At 36.7% G+C, this 17196-nt stretch overlaps 1 protein-coding gene across 5 annotated transcripts in view; it reads left to right on the top strand.

Annotated features, from left to right (window-relative positions):
- Nucleotides 1-16915, top strand: part of CHID1 (chitinase domain containing 1) — a 136738-nt gene extending 119823 nt beyond the window's left edge. For 4 of the 5 annotated variants that reach the window (XM_069803573.1, XM_069803574.1, XM_069803571.1 and 1 more), the window contains 3 exons: nucleotides 11177-11257; nucleotides 14535-14577; nucleotides 16653-16915. In XM_069803573.1, the coding sequence (XP_069659674.1) occupies nucleotides 11177-11257; nucleotides 14535-14577; nucleotides 16653-16751 (223 nt within the window). In that variant the 3' untranslated portion in view covers nucleotides 16752-16915. Of the gene's footprint in view, nucleotides 1-11176; nucleotides 11258-14534; nucleotides 14578-16652 lie in introns of those variants that run through there. The other variant, XR_011328090.1, reaches the window with a different exon arrangement.
- Nucleotides 16916-17196: the final 281 nt, after the last annotated feature.

Below are 17196 nucleotides of genomic sequence, written 5' to 3'. Positions count from 1 at the left end.
CCCATCCTTGGTGCCTTCTGCTGCTTGCACCCAACATATGTTCCCTTCCATTCTCCTTTGCTACAAAGTGTAACCTTCCCGTAACTGTGCCCTGCATGGGGGTTGGCCCCTGCCCATCTGTCTCAGCCTGGACCTTTAGCAGCCCTGTGGGAACAGGGGGCTTGAGCACCTACCTACCTGGCACGGGCCTCGCGGCAGCCATAGATGTTGTCCTCTGGTACCCCAGAGCCAGGTCAGACAGGGCTGAGTTGGGGGCTTGGAAGAGCAACTGTGCTGCTCCTTTCCTGACACAGGGTGAGGAAAAGATGTTCCTGCTGGCTTTTATGGTTGTTAAATCCGGCCGGCGACATTGCTGTTGACCTTGTGTTTGTATTGGGATGGTTTTAGTTCAGGAATGGTTGAAGAGAGATGCAAGAAGCAACGGAAGAGTTAGTGATGTTCACTGGCATTAAGATCAGCTGACCTTTTAGGCAAGGACGGAAAAGAAATGTGATTTTTTTTATATCTACCTTTTCTAATGCAGTAGGCATAGAAGAATTAAGAATATCAAAATAGGTGACTGCACTCATCTTTCATTTTCATAGCTGGAGTGGATCAAATTTCATATACACTGAATTGAGATCATCTGAATCTGAACTGGCTCCAAATCCAGTTTAACACAGTTTTTATAGCTAATCTTTGTACCACTGGATGAATATAGCTCATTTGTATATTTTGAGCAAGAGAAAAGTCTGGAAAGCTTTTATGATGTATGTAAAAAACCCCAACAAACCCAACGTGACATGCAACAGAACTAGCATAGTTTTAGGTTTTGTTATTTACAGCTGAAGCTGAACAGCAGATACATTAGTGTATCTGAACTTTGTTCAGCCTCACATCCAAAGATACACAGCCTCACTTTTTCATATACACTGCTATTATGTCAGTTCTTGAAAGAATGGAACACAGTGTTGTACTTAGAGTAATGTGTTCGAAGACGCTTCAACCTCAATCAGGTGTTACTTAAGCATTTCAGAAAATGTAGCCTTAAACTAGCAGTTTTATTTTCAAAGATTATTTTTTTTAGGATGAACCTGCTCATTCTTGAAACAAGCCTGTTTAGTTTTCATCATGTTGAGAAGTAGTTTTAAGCAGAGAGACCATGTCTCGTCTCAGATTCTGTAGTAAACTAGATTATTGGGTGAGCTGGAGCAGAATTTAAGCTTTTATGTTAACTGTCTAGGAAGGACTAATACTTCTACCATTCCATGATGATACATTGCCTCATAAGAATTTATTAGCACCTGTGTTTCTTCTACGAAGGGTGGACATTAAGCTGCAGCAATGTCAGTGTGGTGGTTTGACCCTGACTGAGGAAAGAATCACCTGTTGGCTTCTCATCAATGCATATTTTCAATTCTCCTTTAGACAGTCATTCTCTTAGAAGCCTGGCAGCATTTTTAAGTATTTCAGAATTCTGTAAGGATAACATTTCTGTGACTAAGCTTTTTGTCTTCCACATAATAGATGGTTGTTAGGTAACTTACACATTATGTATATTTAATTTTGACAGCACAATTATTTATTTATTATCCAATACAATTAATTTAACCTTTCATTTACTACTCCTAGCCTCTAGTGGAAATTCATATGCTGAAATCTTTGGTGTTGAGATGATTCTCATCCTGGATTATGGTTGAAACTACCTTAGTAGATGGTGGGAGTAAACAATGCTTTCATTGCTCAGAGCAAATTCTGGCATTACACTATAGCATCTTCTATAATCATTCTGAAACAGCATTGGTAGTCTGATGCTTATCATGAAAAGAGGGTTATTTTCCCAGTGCTGTTATCCATGACTACATGGAGGCATCTAGAAAGATTTCAGGTTGATGCAGACCTCCACATTCTGTCCTTTTTTTTTCCACATGCCACAAAAGATGCAGATTATAAATCCTATCCAGAGAGGAAAAGTAAAGAACCCCCAGGTATATATCTATAAAGAGACCTAAAGAGGCAAGTGATTTTAAGCTGACATTTTCAGAATGGGAAGATCTGCTCAAATTTTATATCCTGCAAGAAAGTAGGTAATTTACTGACAAAGTCTTTTGTGCCGAGTATTCTCCTTCATACTTTTTTTTACCCTAATACTTTTGTGACTGGAGTTAATAAAAATGAGATATTCTTCTCCTACTTTTTCCTAGTATCATAGAAACATTACAATGATTTTAAAATACAGTATAAAATTACTACAGTATTTTAATAACTAAATGCAGATTGTATGATTTGTCATACAGTGGTATAATAAGTACCACTGTTGAAACGTCTACATATTTTGTTGAAATTGTCTTTTCATTAGTAAGGTAACAATATGTTTTCAACTCTATTTAGGACAATTTGCATGCATGCATAGGTTAAATATCTCACAAAATAGCACTTGGCTTTTGATCGGCTCTGCTAGGAATAGCTACATTGTGCTGGTGCAATCAAACACGTAAACTGCCACTTTCCTATGTAGTATAAACAAGCTATATTGTAGGATTTAGACAATATAGAACAGGTGAATCAACTTGGTTGTCAACAGAGACAGCATGAGTACTCTGTGCTTGTATAAATGATGGTGGTTTTATCAAGCCATGTGGACAAGAGAACCTCTGCTGTGCAATGTTTTTTAATAATTGAGGAAAAGGGTTTTCTTATTCTTTTTAGGGGTGATGGTCATTAGTGTGTCCTGTAGGTTTTATGTTAGATATATCTGTGGGTTTTGTTGGTGATGGTGGATGGTATGAATTTGGAGGAAAATCAGTTTGTTTTCACAGTGTACTACATTTTAGAGCTGCAGAACATAGTCTGACAATCTCCTTTAAATGAGGCTTTTGATGTTGTCCCTGGTGTATAGCAGAGACAGTTGTGATGGCTAATGAAAACATTTTTAATTATGGAATAGAAGTGTGAGAGAGAGGAGGATCTACTTCATATAAACTTTTAAATTATTAAATTATTTATATTAGACTGTTTTATACCTCTCCTGTTTTTTCTCTTTTCTACCTAATTTCAGCTTAAAACAGGGAGGAGGGGGAGGATTCTTGCTTAGAAGTGAGCACATAGGGAGAGTTCTGTCTGGTATAGCTCATAAATTAAGTGAGTCAGAAAAAATGTTAACCTTGAGGTGACCTGTTTCCTAATTCAAGAGAGAATATTGTTACTCCTTGTTTGCCCAGTAGCATGCCTACTTGGTATTAATTCCATGATGAATACCAAAGACAACATCAAATTTTTGTTGAATAGCCACATTTTCTAAAATGTGTGCAAAGGCAATCAAGACCAAGTGAGGATGTTTTTATTGAAGACTTTAAATTGACCAATACACGGAGTTCATAAAAAAAATACTAAAAAAAAAAAAAATCTTTTGCCTGTGGAACCTCTAGCCTCTAGCTCATAGTAAAACTAAACTTTTTTTAGTATGACTAAATAGACTAGTTACTTGAGGTAGTCCGTAACAGTATGCTTTATTTCATTTAGTTCTCTTGTGCTTTTCTGTGAGCTTGCCTGAATCCTGCTTTTTGTTCTAGCACTCTACCATTAACTTGTCTTCCACCTGACAGGAGGGTGCCCTTCGGCCAGAGCAGAAAGAGAAGTCCACATGATAACACCAGGCTTTTAAAGGCAACAAACTCATTCTTTCAAGACAGCAAAAGCTGCCAAAACAAAACCCGCTATAGATAGTGACCTGTCATGCTAGATTGGATAAATCGGAAAGAAAAATCTGTCTAACTGAACCAATACAAGCAAAAAGATTAGCTGATACTTTAGCTAGAAAGTTGAGACTTGGCAATGGTCAAGAATGACAAAGATTTCTGATAGAAAATATGCAAAGTTGATGCATATGAACAGAAAGCAACTTAGTAAACTGTTACCATAAATAATTTGCACTGGAAAAAAAAGTTCACATTTTGTAGCCCCAGGTGTCTTGAAAAATAGAAGAACACAACAACAACAACCACAAAGTATCATTACAAAATAAAATGGAGCTGTGGAACAGCAGTGTGTTATTGAAGGTATACAAACAGGTATGCAAACTTTCTGCCTCAATCTAGTTATGTCTCCATTGTCTCAGAAGTATTTATCAGCTTAGAAATACCTTGTTTTCTTTAAGGAGATTTTAACATGTTCTTCTCATATCTGTCAGTTTGAGTCAAAACCTTAAATATATAAATATTCACACCTTCTTTTGCCTTTTGTGTACTTCTATTCTTTGATCAATATCTAACTGTAGCTTTTTCTTTTTTGTAAAGAACCACCATTTTGATTATATTGAGAAAAGTTAGCATACACTAGAGTACTTTCAGCTGTACTTGCAGTTCATTAGGGTAATTTGCTAGCGTACTGTTGCGTACACTCTCAGATGAGGCTTTTTCTTTATAAAACCTCTGTGAAGTTAAATGGGAATGAGCACTATTAACGTGAAAACCTGTATACATAGAAATGCTGTAATGTTTGTGCTTTCTTCTGTAGCCGTAGTAAGGCACTGAAAGGTTTTAATGCTCATTGTTTCCCTGAGACAAGAGCAATAAGAGGACGCTTCTGAAAAGCTTGACATTGTCTTCTGTGTCTCCAGATTTTATAAAATAGGAATATTTGGCTGCCTCTCTGCAGTTGTGTCCACCAAAGTATTATTGTTTCTAAATTACTTTGAGAATGCTAAACAAGCTGCACTTTTGCAGAGCCCGGAGTAATGGTAGAAATGTTGCTGAGGTTCTGCTTATTTTCATTGGGCTGGTGCATCATGGCTTGGCTTGTGCATCATGGCAGCAATAGGTTTGTGTGAGGTTGGTGGGGAAGCATCGAAAAATGTCATCTGTTAAGTCAGTGATGAAGTATTGTGGAGAAATCAGTGAGAATGACTTTATAACACTTACTGAAAGCAGCACACCCACAGAGAAACTACTCTGTTGGAAACCTGTTACTATTAAAATAGTAAAAATACCATTATTGCCTTTTAAAACTGACAAAGCAAAGGTGCAGGCAACAAGAGAGAAGATTAACAGAGAAAGATGATGCTTGCTTATAGATTTTTCATTCCTAGACTGCTACTTGGATACTTCAACAGCTTTACCCAAGACACCCCACAGTAATGAAAGTGAACAGACTGGTGTCTGTCTGCAAACTGTATTTGGTTTTGGTTTACATGAAATAATCTAAGGATCATAACAGAACTATTTTTTAATAACATACCCTGCAGACATAATAAATAAAGCTTCTAGAGTGTGCTCTCCACTCAAATGCATAAATCCTCAAAGTAAAAACTGTTGTAATGTTAGTTAGTGTGTTCTTTTGATTCTCTAGAAGATAGGTAGCCGTCTTTTTCTTGGATAATCTATTTGCTTTTGAAAGAACTTGTGGGATTTGTGTTAATAAAATACAGATTCTTTAATGTGCAAGAAAGGGATATAGTGGTCTACAACTTTACCACCTTTTAAAGTTGCAAGTTTATACTTATATTATGTAAATATGGTGCTATTGAATATTGAATGTTGAGAGGACATGAGTAAAAAGTTGCTTAAGTGATCCTGATGGGACCAGTGTGGTGAAAGCTTACTTCATTGTTCAGTGTATTACTGACTTTTATTACTGCACACTATGCAATACTACATATATATATCTACACACATATATAATATTATGTTATTAGTGACTCTGCAGCTAGGCTTTTCATAAATTTATGCATGCTCACAAAACTATTTTAAAGGCTAATATCTAAAGATTGTTAAATTGCAAGGCATCTCTACCTTTTGAAAGCTGCAATTTTAGGGATCAAGTGAGTGAGAACTCAAAATCTCTCTATATAATCTTTTTCCTTTTTCAAATTTTCTTCCTTTTGTGTTTTCATTTATTACCATTGAAGGCATCCTTTATCAAAACTGTTAGTTTCATGGTTGAATTATTTGGTAGCTTGTAGTGTATGCAGCAATTTTGCAGCTGCTCTTTAGAAATGATCTTCTAAAAAGCAGAGAAGGTCAAAAAAAATCTCATTTTTAAAACTTTTCAATTTAAAGTTTAAAAGTGTCTCTAGAGATTATATTGTTTCTTGACATTTTTTTCCCACCAAAAAGGAAATAGTGGAAGAAAAGCCTAAGCATGTAAGATGTGGAAGTGTCATGGTAGTTGAAATTAAACATTAAATAAAAGGGATTTTGACTTACAGATTTTATACATATATCCCAGCTGAAAAAATCTTGTTTCAAAGATTCCTATTTGTCCTTTCACACAGTGTCCTGATGTACACAGAGCAGTGGGGAGACTGACCAGTACTGTCTGGAAAATATGTACCAACATAGGGAATGTCCTTAAAAAACAGTACTACCATGAAAACTGTTTTGGAGGTATTTCTGTATATTTGTTTTGCATCAGAAATTTAAACTTTTGAGCTTTAGAATACAGCCTTTTATGTGATTTCTCATACTTTTGTTAAGAGATATGGCTCACTGAATAGGGGGGAAGATGGACCCTACCTAGTTGAGTCCAAAACATCTGTTACCATGCATAGGCACTGTTGATGGTCAGTTATGAAGATGCAATTCCTGGTAGATTCAGGGTTTAATAACTAAGTTAAGTCTATTGTAACTGAAGCAGACTGAAAAGAAAATGTGTGGTATAGATTTTCAAGCTGAATAGTATTTTGTATCCTTTGACTGAAGCACTCAAGTTTGCTATAGTGGAAGATAAGCACAGTTTGCTGCAGCAGGAGCAAATGATCCTTCCTTCTGATTAGAGACCTGTTGCTTCTAGTCAGACTTTTGTTCATGTGAGAACTGAGGTGAAAATGTAAGGTGTTAGAAAAGAGCATCAAAATGGGATATATGCTCAGTAGTGGTTTCCTTTTCACTAAGCTTTTTTGTTGAAGAGTGACTCAGGACTAGTAAAGCAAAGCACCTGAGGATTAAAAAAGTTAACCTTTGTAAATAAATCCTATTCTAAAAATTTTATATAAAGCTATATATTTTCCTAGAATGTATATTCTTGTTGCAAAAGATATACTAGAGACATGTTTCTTTATATTCTTGGTGAAAAAGCATTATCTGTGAAGATAAATACATTCTTCAGGGGAACTGTAGATCATGGGTTTTACCTTAACATATTCCAGTGCCATACCATTTTTCGTGTTCTGGAAGAAAAGTTTCTTAGAAAAGGAACACCAGCCACAAATCCTGAGAACCTTTCTTCTGGATCCTTTATTTATTAGTTGAATGTGCAGCAAAGTGCAATAGTGCGTAGGTGTAGCCATATTAGTGTTGTTCATAGATACACATCTTTGGCAGGACTGACTTTACAGGAACTCCATAATATGTACATTTTGGCTTCTCATTTATTCTGTGGAAGGAAATGCTTGTTTTAGTCCAACCCTGCCCAGTGGGTTTGTAACCAGGAGTATCAGAGTTGTATGAGTAACAGTTGGTCTCTATAGACCAAGAAGTGTCCTTTTTGACAAGAAGTATGGCAGTAAATTGCAGTAAAACAGTGCGGATTTAAAGTCTTGTATGAAAGGTGGCAGGCAGACTTAAAATCTTTTCCAAACACTTTTGTATTATGTGGCCATGTTTTTACCAAGTTGTAACTTTTAAACTTTCAAAGCCCAGTTGTGACACCTGAACTGATACTTTAGCTGCTTAGCTATTATCAAGCAGGAACATTCTGGGGAATAAAAAGGTTGCTTTGGGTAAGTTAAACCAAGGCCTATTTAAATGAGCCAGAATGACAGTTCTCTGTTTAAGAACAAATATTTGCAAGGTGGACATGCAGGTGACATCTGCCTTTTGATACTATTCCTGATAATCCATGCAAATTTATCATTTTTACATGCCGCATTGGTGCTTCATTAGAGACTAGCATCGATACTTCAGATACTTCATCCGTGCTGACCTCGTTTCAGGCTAGGACCAGAGAAACAGCATGACTTTCTCTGCAAATGGTCACAAACTTCCCAGGAAATACGTTGTGCAAGACAGTGAAGCTGAGTTTTCAGTGTTTATCATACTCTTAACTGCTCAGGCAGCTTGGTAAAAGAAGAAAGCTAGTAAGTTAAGAGCTGAGAGACGAGGAAGCAAATAAATTAGTCTGGATAGGAGTATAAAAGTAGATGTGAACTGGACAGTGGCAGTAGAAAGAGGGATAAATTAGAAAGAGAGGAGAGAAAAATAGCAATAAATATGAGTCAAAAGAAGAGTGAGGTGAAAGGTGGAAGGAAGAAGGAAGGCTGGCTGTGATGAGCTCCCTACCCATCCCTTTTCCTCTTTGAGAAACTGGAAATGAATCTAGATCTCTGGTACCCCAGTCATACTGATATCCCATGCTTGTCTGGTTCAGTGTGATGGAAAATGTCTCTTCTCATTTTTTTTTTTTAATTTTTATTTAAATAACTGTGTATCCAATATTTGTTGAGTCAAGTACTGCCTCAGCTAGGAGATAATATGTTAAGAGCACCTGTCAAGCATTAGTTTGAGTCAAGCAAGCATGTTGTGATACAGGCACTGCAGTTTTACACAGGAACCCTTCCATTTACGATGCATATAGTAGGATAGCACAGAGATAATGGGAAATATGGCATATCTGGGAGATGTTGCCTATAAAGCTGCTGTAAGTTTTACTGCAAGAAAATGAATAGTGACTGGGGCAGATGACTACAGGAAGGGAATGGATTGTTCCCAGGTTAGGGCAGTAGAAAGCCTATGTGAAACAGCTGTGGTTTGTTGCTGCACCTCTTCCAGACTCTTCACAGCAACCTTGTTATCTGTAGAAAATACTTGACTTTCAGAAGTGTTGAGGACGCAGTTGCAGTTGAAGTAAACAGGAGCTTATTGTTTTGAATGTTGTACTTTGGATTTTTGTTGTCCTTAATAGAGACAATGTAAGAACCAAGTTAATACATTTCAAGTAGGTCCCCAAAAATTAATGGATAGTAGTGACTATATTGGGCCTAATATTTCTTTTTTCCCCAACTCAAGCTTGGTACTAGTCTCGTCACCATAGATGTGATTCAAAGATGAACTTTGCTCTTGCATACCATGGTGATAAATGCCTAGAGGCAGGAGAAAGGAAAATAAATTCTCTGTGCCTGGTCAGGATCGGTTCTCATTAAATGCAGTGCATGCCTGGACAGCTTTAAAATAATAATATACCTTATATATAATAGGCTGTAATAATTGCTTCAAGTTGCATTTAGAGCTTGTTCGTATGTATGTTGAACACTCTTTAATTGTGTTGGGATTTTTAGCAAGCAAAATTAGGATTTCTCATGTGAAGTCATATGTTCAGGTATAAAACTGCATGCCAGGCTGTCTTGGCTGGTTATTCTTGTCTTCTGGGCTGTAACATCTTGGTCCCATGTTCTACATGAGTGTGGTCTCCTGTCATTACTGAAGTCGCCATTCTGGAATGAGGCAAGGTGTTAAAAGCTGTCCTTAAATTTTAAATATACAAAACTAGATCTATTTGCATATTTCTCTAGTGAGGCAACTTAAAATTTTGCATATCTTAAAAGGTTCTGAGGTTAACTTGCATTATTTGAAAAGGTGCATTGTTACAGGGCATGTGTATATTGAGGAGGACTGCAATAGCTGCTACCATGTGTTTGCTTATATAGATACTTAAATAGCATGCCTGGCTCGGGTTCATCTGACTTAAATACAAAATGAATATCTTTTCTAAAACTGCTAGGAGTAGGCAACAATTTACCAGTATATGAATGAGCAAGCGACAGCAAAAGAGAGAAGATATTCCCTGCAATGCTGAATGTTGTAATTGCATTTAGAATAATACTGAAGAAGAGAATAAATCTTTTTCATACTGAGAAATACAAATTTTTTCTCTTTTTTTGAAGTATATAGTGAGGTGGAATTTCAGCACTGACGGAGTCAGGATAGTGGCTGATGAAAATCAGTTATGACATCTTTTACGTAGGAGATGGAAATTTCTTATTTAAAATAAGGTGACTTAAAGGCAAATTTCTCCATGTAAATCCTGTCATAAGCAGAGAAATTATTGCAAGAATGAGACATATTGTAGAAGAGATGGTTTTGATAGATTTTGCAAAAACAGAAAAATAATTTTAATGCTACCTTATGATCACCGTGTTTGCCTGTGAGAGCTTTATATAATCATGATAAACATAGAGTACTGATAATGGGACTTTGAATTCAAATTCCTGATACAATCTCCAAGGAAAAAAGAAACTGATGGTGCTTGGTCTGTGGCCAGATAAACCCTCTGATGTTTAGCCAGGAAAGTTGTCAGCAGAGTTAAGTTCAGCCTTCTTGCTCCACAAAGATGCAGTTAAAAAGATGCAGAAGAGACAGAGGAACATGTGATAAAGACTTCTCTTTTTTCTGTGACACCCATGTGGCCTCTATCACTGGCAGTAGCTTGCCATCTTCTGGTCTTCTTACATGAGGCAGCAAGCAGCTTTATTTCCATTGTGCAGTCAGAAATGCAGACACAAGGAGACACTGTGTCTACACTGAGATGATACTGTGAGCTAACCAAGAACATGAATTTAGAGCGTACTAACTATTCCACACCTGTTCCCTATGCAGTTTTTTGGGTACAAGTAGTATTCTGTCCTCACTTTGCATCAAGTAGGTGTGAGGTAGGTCATTCCATGTTCAAAAAGTCCATGCAAGACAATAATGCCAAGAATCTAGTGGTGGAGAAAATTCATACAGTTACTTAGCAGTAACTTTTCCTTGAAAACAAGCTCTTTTTAAATTTCATTTTTAGAAGATTAACTAATCCCCTTTTATAGAACTTTTCTGATCACATAATAGTGGCTTATAATTAAGAAGTGCACTGATTAGCCTTGGAGGACACAATTAGGTACAGCTTAGGGATGACTTCAGTTCCTGTGCTTTGGTGTATAGGAATCAGACTGTAGAAATATTGAAGCACTGCCTTCATGTGCCTTTATAGATTTGCCAATTGAGGAATGTTAATTAATTCATCACTTTAAAAATAAAAGCCTAAAAAAGCGAACATGGCTAATTGTAAAGCAGCTGAGGAAATTAATTGTTCAGCAAGAAGATATTTTTGATACAGTGTTCAACATCTAAACATGGTACAACTGCTTTTTCAGAAATTTCTGCAATGTAATTTCATAACTGCCTTTTAGAAAAGTTAATTCCATATCTATGTTTTTAATTTCTAGGTACATTGAAACCTTGAAGGAGCACAAACCAAAAATTGTCTGGGATGAACAAATTGCTGAACACTACTTCGAATACAAAAAGTGAGTTATATTTATTAACTTACTGTTCTGCAGGGCATGGCCCAGTACACAATGAATTGCCAGTTAACTATAGCATGCAACTGAATTCAGCAAATGGAAATTCTGCTGTTTGTAATCTCTATGTCAACACTGAGCTGCAGCATAAAAGAGTGCTTCAGGCGAGAGAAGTAAATCAGAGAAGGATTAATGAAATAACATAAGCTAAAACAATCTTTAGAAGAGAAGTCTGATGAGTCATATCTTTAGAAGTTATCCATCAAAGTTATCTGCTGAGTGTCAGTTAATCAGAGGCTATGAGATTAGTACTGTGAACTGTTGGGTGATTACCAATAACTCAGCCAAAAATAGTTCTGAGAAAAATCTGTGGTACAAGAGCCTGGTTTTACAAGTCCTGGTGATAAGATTGGTCAAGCAACAGACTTCCACTAAATGGAATGAACTGTAGAGAAATGTAATGAGAATAACATCAAGTGACTTCCAGATAAAGTTTTTAAAAGGACTCAGAACATGAAGGGAAATGGTAGTAACTTTCTTTGTCCTTCCTTTTTCATCATGACATGGCAAGAGGATTCCTGATGCTAGGAAAAATCCATTTAAAAGATATTTAAAAAAAAACAACCAGCAATATCCTATTAAGCCTCAGGGATAATTTGCTATTTTTGTATGCAAATATACAAAAATACAGTAAAATTATACAAACAAAAACCTACTACTTCTACAAAAACTATTATTCAATGCATTGTTAATGTGAAGACACACCACTGAAAACAAGAGTAAAACATATTTTATGGTGCTTTGAGAAAGAAAAGATCAGAACTACTTTGTTACTTCCAAAATACCTTCTTGGTTTTAATATTTTTAAATGTAAAAAAAACCCCAACAAGCCAAAAGTAAAAGTGTCCTACCTTTATATTTTTAGTTTAATTTTCAAGGTTTCTCTCAGCCTGTAATTTTCTTCTGACTTCTCAGCAATGTGTATTTCTTGTCAGAAAAAAAAAAAAAATTACCTGTTGGTCAGCAGTGTTTTAATTTATCTTCTGTGTTTGTATGAAAGGACTGGGATCTGTATTCCTTCATATTTAATCCTTTGGTATCCCATTGAAAATTACTTTGTGCCAAACAATTACAAGTTTTTTTGTGTTAACTAAAGAGGAATAAATCAGAAGCTTTGTTTTACTGATCTTTAATGCACAATCCAATTGGAGACACAATGACTGCCGGATGAAAACTTGCTCTTGAAAGAGTACATCTGAGGGCTCTGTTTGAATGGCATACTTCTGGGATTAATTTCTGAAACACATTTTCTAAACATCTCCTTGCAAACTGAATGTGTGGGAAAGGGATAGCTTGTCAGTGGTGCTATATCATTTGCCTTTGAAAGCCAATCTTTGGAGATTCTTGTTTGTGGGCTTCCTGGAGGAATTTTTGATGCATAAAGCACACTGGATCTGAAAATCACTCTAAACTTCACTTGCTGCGCTGTGCTTGGCAGGCAGCCATGTGGCTCAGTGCACCTGCAGTGGTTCAGGCGGCTGCCAGGGAGGGTTATTCAAGGGAACCCTTTTTCAGTTACCACTTTGGTTTGCAAAGGTTCAGTTGCATTGGATGGGGATGGCAGCGAAGCCTGAAATATGCTTCACTGGTAAAGCATCTCACCTGGAAATCTTGCATGTCTGCAGTTGCTGAGAAATCAAATCATGAATCTTTAAGCAAAGCACAGCTAATGATTTTCATGTAGCAGGCAGAGGCTATTACAAATAGTTACAGAAATGTGTTGTCTGTCAGTGCTTGTCCCAGTGCACTTTACAGGTAAGTATGCATTTACATAAGTTGGGAGATTTCAGGAGCAATTCCTACTTGGTCTGTCTATGCACTCTGCATTTCCTCCTAGCCTAACTGGTAAAGTGGTGCTGTGAGACCACTTGTAACTCATCCTTCTCATTATTTGGGGTTTAAAATGCAGCGTTGGTATCTGTGCCCAGTGTAGCTTGCCCTGTGTGTATATTTTATACTGCTAGCATTTAATTTAACCTGAACGATAGTAATTTGGGGAAAATCTTTCACAGTTTGCATCTGACAACCAAATGTCTTCATCTTTTTCAGATGCGCATTTAGTAGGTACAACTGTCTTTTACTATCTGACAGTTTTATAACCCAGTTGCAAGAAGATACCTCATTGTGTTTACTTAGATCTAGTTTCAAACCATCTCTGTTGTGAGATCTTCTCTTGGATCCTCTATTTTCGCTGTCAGCCTTTTCACCTCTTCTAAGAGTTGTCCTCCTTAAAAGGGTAAATAAGTATCTTGTCTGACTCTGCCTGTATTGCATTTCATTGTAACCAGTTCTTGGACAAAGTGTGATGCCCAAAGAAGTTTGGGACTTTCATCTTAATCGTGAAAGTTACCTGATTTCTTCCCAAACTTTGTGTTAGTTATTAGGAAACTGCTTTGTTCCTTAGATGTTTTGAAAGGCCTCATGGTGAAGCCTTTTAAGGAATCCTGTAGATAACCAGGGATTTTTGCTGTTGTAGTTGTGGCATGATGCAATTGCTATACAAAGACTATTCTAGCAGGTCTTTGACTCTATACAGTCTTGTTTTGAACTTTCTAACTTTCCAGCTGCTAGTGTTTTCAAAGCCCATTTAAGTAGGATGATTTTGTCAGGAGGACCTTTCTGACAAATATTCCTGTAACTGATACCTGCAGGACAATGACTCAGTTGCATACTTGACTTTTAGATGTGGTTTGTGTACCTTCTCTTAATGGCTTTTCTTTCCCCACCACTTTGGATTTATGTGCTGTGAGATGTTTGTATCTACAGTAGAAAAAGGGCAGGAGTAGCTCTTATCTGCAGTAGAAAAGGAAGAGAAGTAGAGAAGATTTTGGCCCTACCCTGCCCTCAGTAGACAGAGTAGCCAGAGTGCAAGTATGGAATGAATGGAAGTTGATGGCAAAAGTGTCTTATTTCAGAGGCAGAGTGCCTCAGCTTCCAGGGTGGAATGAGCACTGGGTGAGAAATCTCAAAGATACACGGTGCTAAATGGCAAGTAGTTTCTGTCATTGATATGGGCTTATTAATGCTCATGTGCTGAACACACTAGCGTATCTTATTTTTAATAGCAATAACTTCTTCAAAATAAAATTGGCCATTTTCTTCAGCACTGTCTTTGTTTCCTTTTAGTGTGAAGGAATAAAACTCGTTTTGAATTTTAACCTCACTAAAAATCCTATGGAAATCTATTAAGCTATTGTGTCTATTTGGTTTTCCTGTTTTGCAGAAATAAAGGAGGAGAACATGCTGTCTTCTACCCAACACTGAAGGTAGGTGCCACTTTTTCATGTCAGAGGGCTGTAAGAGGAAAGAGATGTTTACTTGACTTGTTGTATTATTGAGACAGTTCAGAAAATGTTTGTGGAAGAAGTTTACCCTATGTGGTTGTTACGATTCAAAGCCTGAGTTGCCTGTACAAGAAGATTGTTTTTTCTATCTCATGCATAATGGGGTTTTGCGATCTTTGGAGATTAGCCATGTCTAGAGATAAGACACACTAGGGCAAACCAGTGCTCTGAGAGGATCTGTTCAAATGCACAGTTCATGTGCTAACAGACATGCTGATTGTCAGACAAGAGACAAGAAATTTTCCTTCTGGTCGTGTTGGCTGGAAGCTTGGGGAACTTTTGCCTTCCTCTGTAAGAGGATCCTGATTCTCCCTCGCAGCCTATATCACCCTGTTTTCTTCAGTTCTGTTTCTGTGGAACATATTTTAGTGTTTTGAAAACTTAAGCATTTGGCCTTACTAAAGTCCTTTAGCAGGACGTACAATTTCTGTCTACGCAATAGTCTGCAATATACCAGAATACAGGATAAAATGATTACTTGCAGCCTTAGTTCCTACGAAGCTATCTTTAGATTTTCTCAAATTAAGCTAAAGGCAGTATGTTAAGCCTCTGCTGGCTTTTAATATTGGAAGGGAATTGCTTCTGTAGTGAAAGTATATCATATTTACAGAGAACAGAGACATTTTCTGTGGTTAAACTGGTGTGAAATGATCCAAGGCTCTGTTTTTCTGAACAGGATTGTTATCTTAAGCTCCATTAGTACAAGGATATTTCCCTTCATTAATCTAATACTGGTGGAAGTACGAGCACATATGGGATATTGATTACCACATCTAACTATGTTCTTGCTAGTAGTACCTGTCTTAGAGTGTTAGAAAGTTTCCTTGTGAGCCTGTCAGAGAAAAGGTAGATCGTGCTGCATGTTGTCATGCTATGTTCTCTTCTGCCTTGTTGAAGGATTTCACCCTGCTATTGTCAGTACTAACCAGATTAAGAACACTCATTCCTGCACATTTCTTTCGTTACTTCTTCTCTAGCAGATACTCAACTGATGGTTGGTGAATTTATGGAAACAGGTTTTCTTTTCAATTTCAACAAGCTTGTAATGAAGTATTTTGAGATTTGTATGCTGGCACAAATAAAAGAGTTGTTCACATAATGTGATCAAGATGGTCGGGGAACACTTAATTTTATTACTCCATGACAAGTGTGTTTCTTCCCCTTTTTAATGTTATAATCACTGGCAGGTTGCTCCAACTTAGGTTTGTTCATGATTAGTTAAAAGCAGTCATGAGCGCTAGGCCCAGTGGATCTGTTAATGATCTGTGTTCTGTTTTCTATGGAAATGAGTTTTAAACACATCCCTGCTGTGAGAAGTTTAAACATTGCAGTGCTGCACTTCAAAGTAAGAAAACCTGAAAGTAAAAGATTGAAAAATAATTATTTTAATTGTCTGAACTGAAAGAAGCGCAGAACGTGAATTATGGCATTGCTTCCCTTGTAAACCAATGGGTAAACTAACTCTAAATCAATAGCTGGAGCTGAAATAGGGATACTTTTAAATACTAATCTCCCAGACTCTCTTTAAAATAGAATTGTAATAATGAAAATTGTGACTTTGTCCTGGGAGAAGGCAAGGGTAAGTAAGAGATCTTGATGGTATTTGACAACTTGTTCTAATTGTCTTTGGTGATAAAGTTTTATTTTACCCCTGAGACATTTTTGGGAAGAGTTAGAATTTCTGTACATTGTGAAATGATAGCCAAAATTAGAATAGTCCTTTGCATGGTTCATAAATCTGATTTATTTCTATGGCATTTTGTCTATCTAGCTGGTTATCTTTTATTAGGTCATTGAATTAACTGGTGCAATTAACTGTCTCATACTGAATGATTGCTTGCTAACCAGAGAGTATTTGAAATACAGGCTAAGTTCTTCAGTATCTGGTTCAAGGATAGATGTTTTTAAAATGTCTGATAATGGCATGAAGAGATGACAGCATGGAGTGTCTAATATCTCTGACTAAAAGGTAATTGCTTTATGTGTCTTTGTCTTAGTCTATCCAGTTGCGCTTAGAGCTTGCAAAAGAATTGGGCACTGGAATATCCATCTGGGAACTGGGACAAGGCCTGGACTATTTTTATGACCTACTTTAAAATAAGAGATGATCTGGGAAAGACTTTATTTGCTTCACTGAGAATCCACCTTCAATTAATTTGGGTATCCTGGAGAGGTGATTTTTAAAACATTTTTTGTAATTTATATCATATCTGTATTAAACTTGCATTTTTCTCAATAAAGAACCTTTTCTGATTTGCCACACAGATGTGATTGTTGGTATCTGATAAAATTCAGAGAAAAAAAACAAAACAGAAATTTCTCTTAAAGCTCCTGAATTCAGAGTCATTGAAAATAGACCAACATAGCTGGGATGGCATCAGGGTTGAAAATATTTTCTGAAATGTTTCCTACAAGAAATAAAATGGACAAGTTGATGCCATCTGATCAAAGTTTAAGACGGAGACCTCTCAAACAGTTGCTGGTAATAACCAAAGTAAGTGAACAAATAAATCCATCAGATTATGTCCAGCAAATTTAATA

The sequence above is a fragment of the Haliaeetus albicilla genome, chromosome 16, assembly GCF_947461875.1.
Source record: "Haliaeetus albicilla chromosome 16, bHalAlb1.1, whole genome shotgun sequence".
Classification (NCBI taxonomy): domain Eukaryota; kingdom Metazoa; phylum Chordata; class Aves; order Accipitriformes; family Accipitridae; genus Haliaeetus; species Haliaeetus albicilla.
The sequence above is the reverse complement of the archived record's forward strand: the minus strand, read 5'-3'. Positions and strand labels throughout refer to the sequence as shown.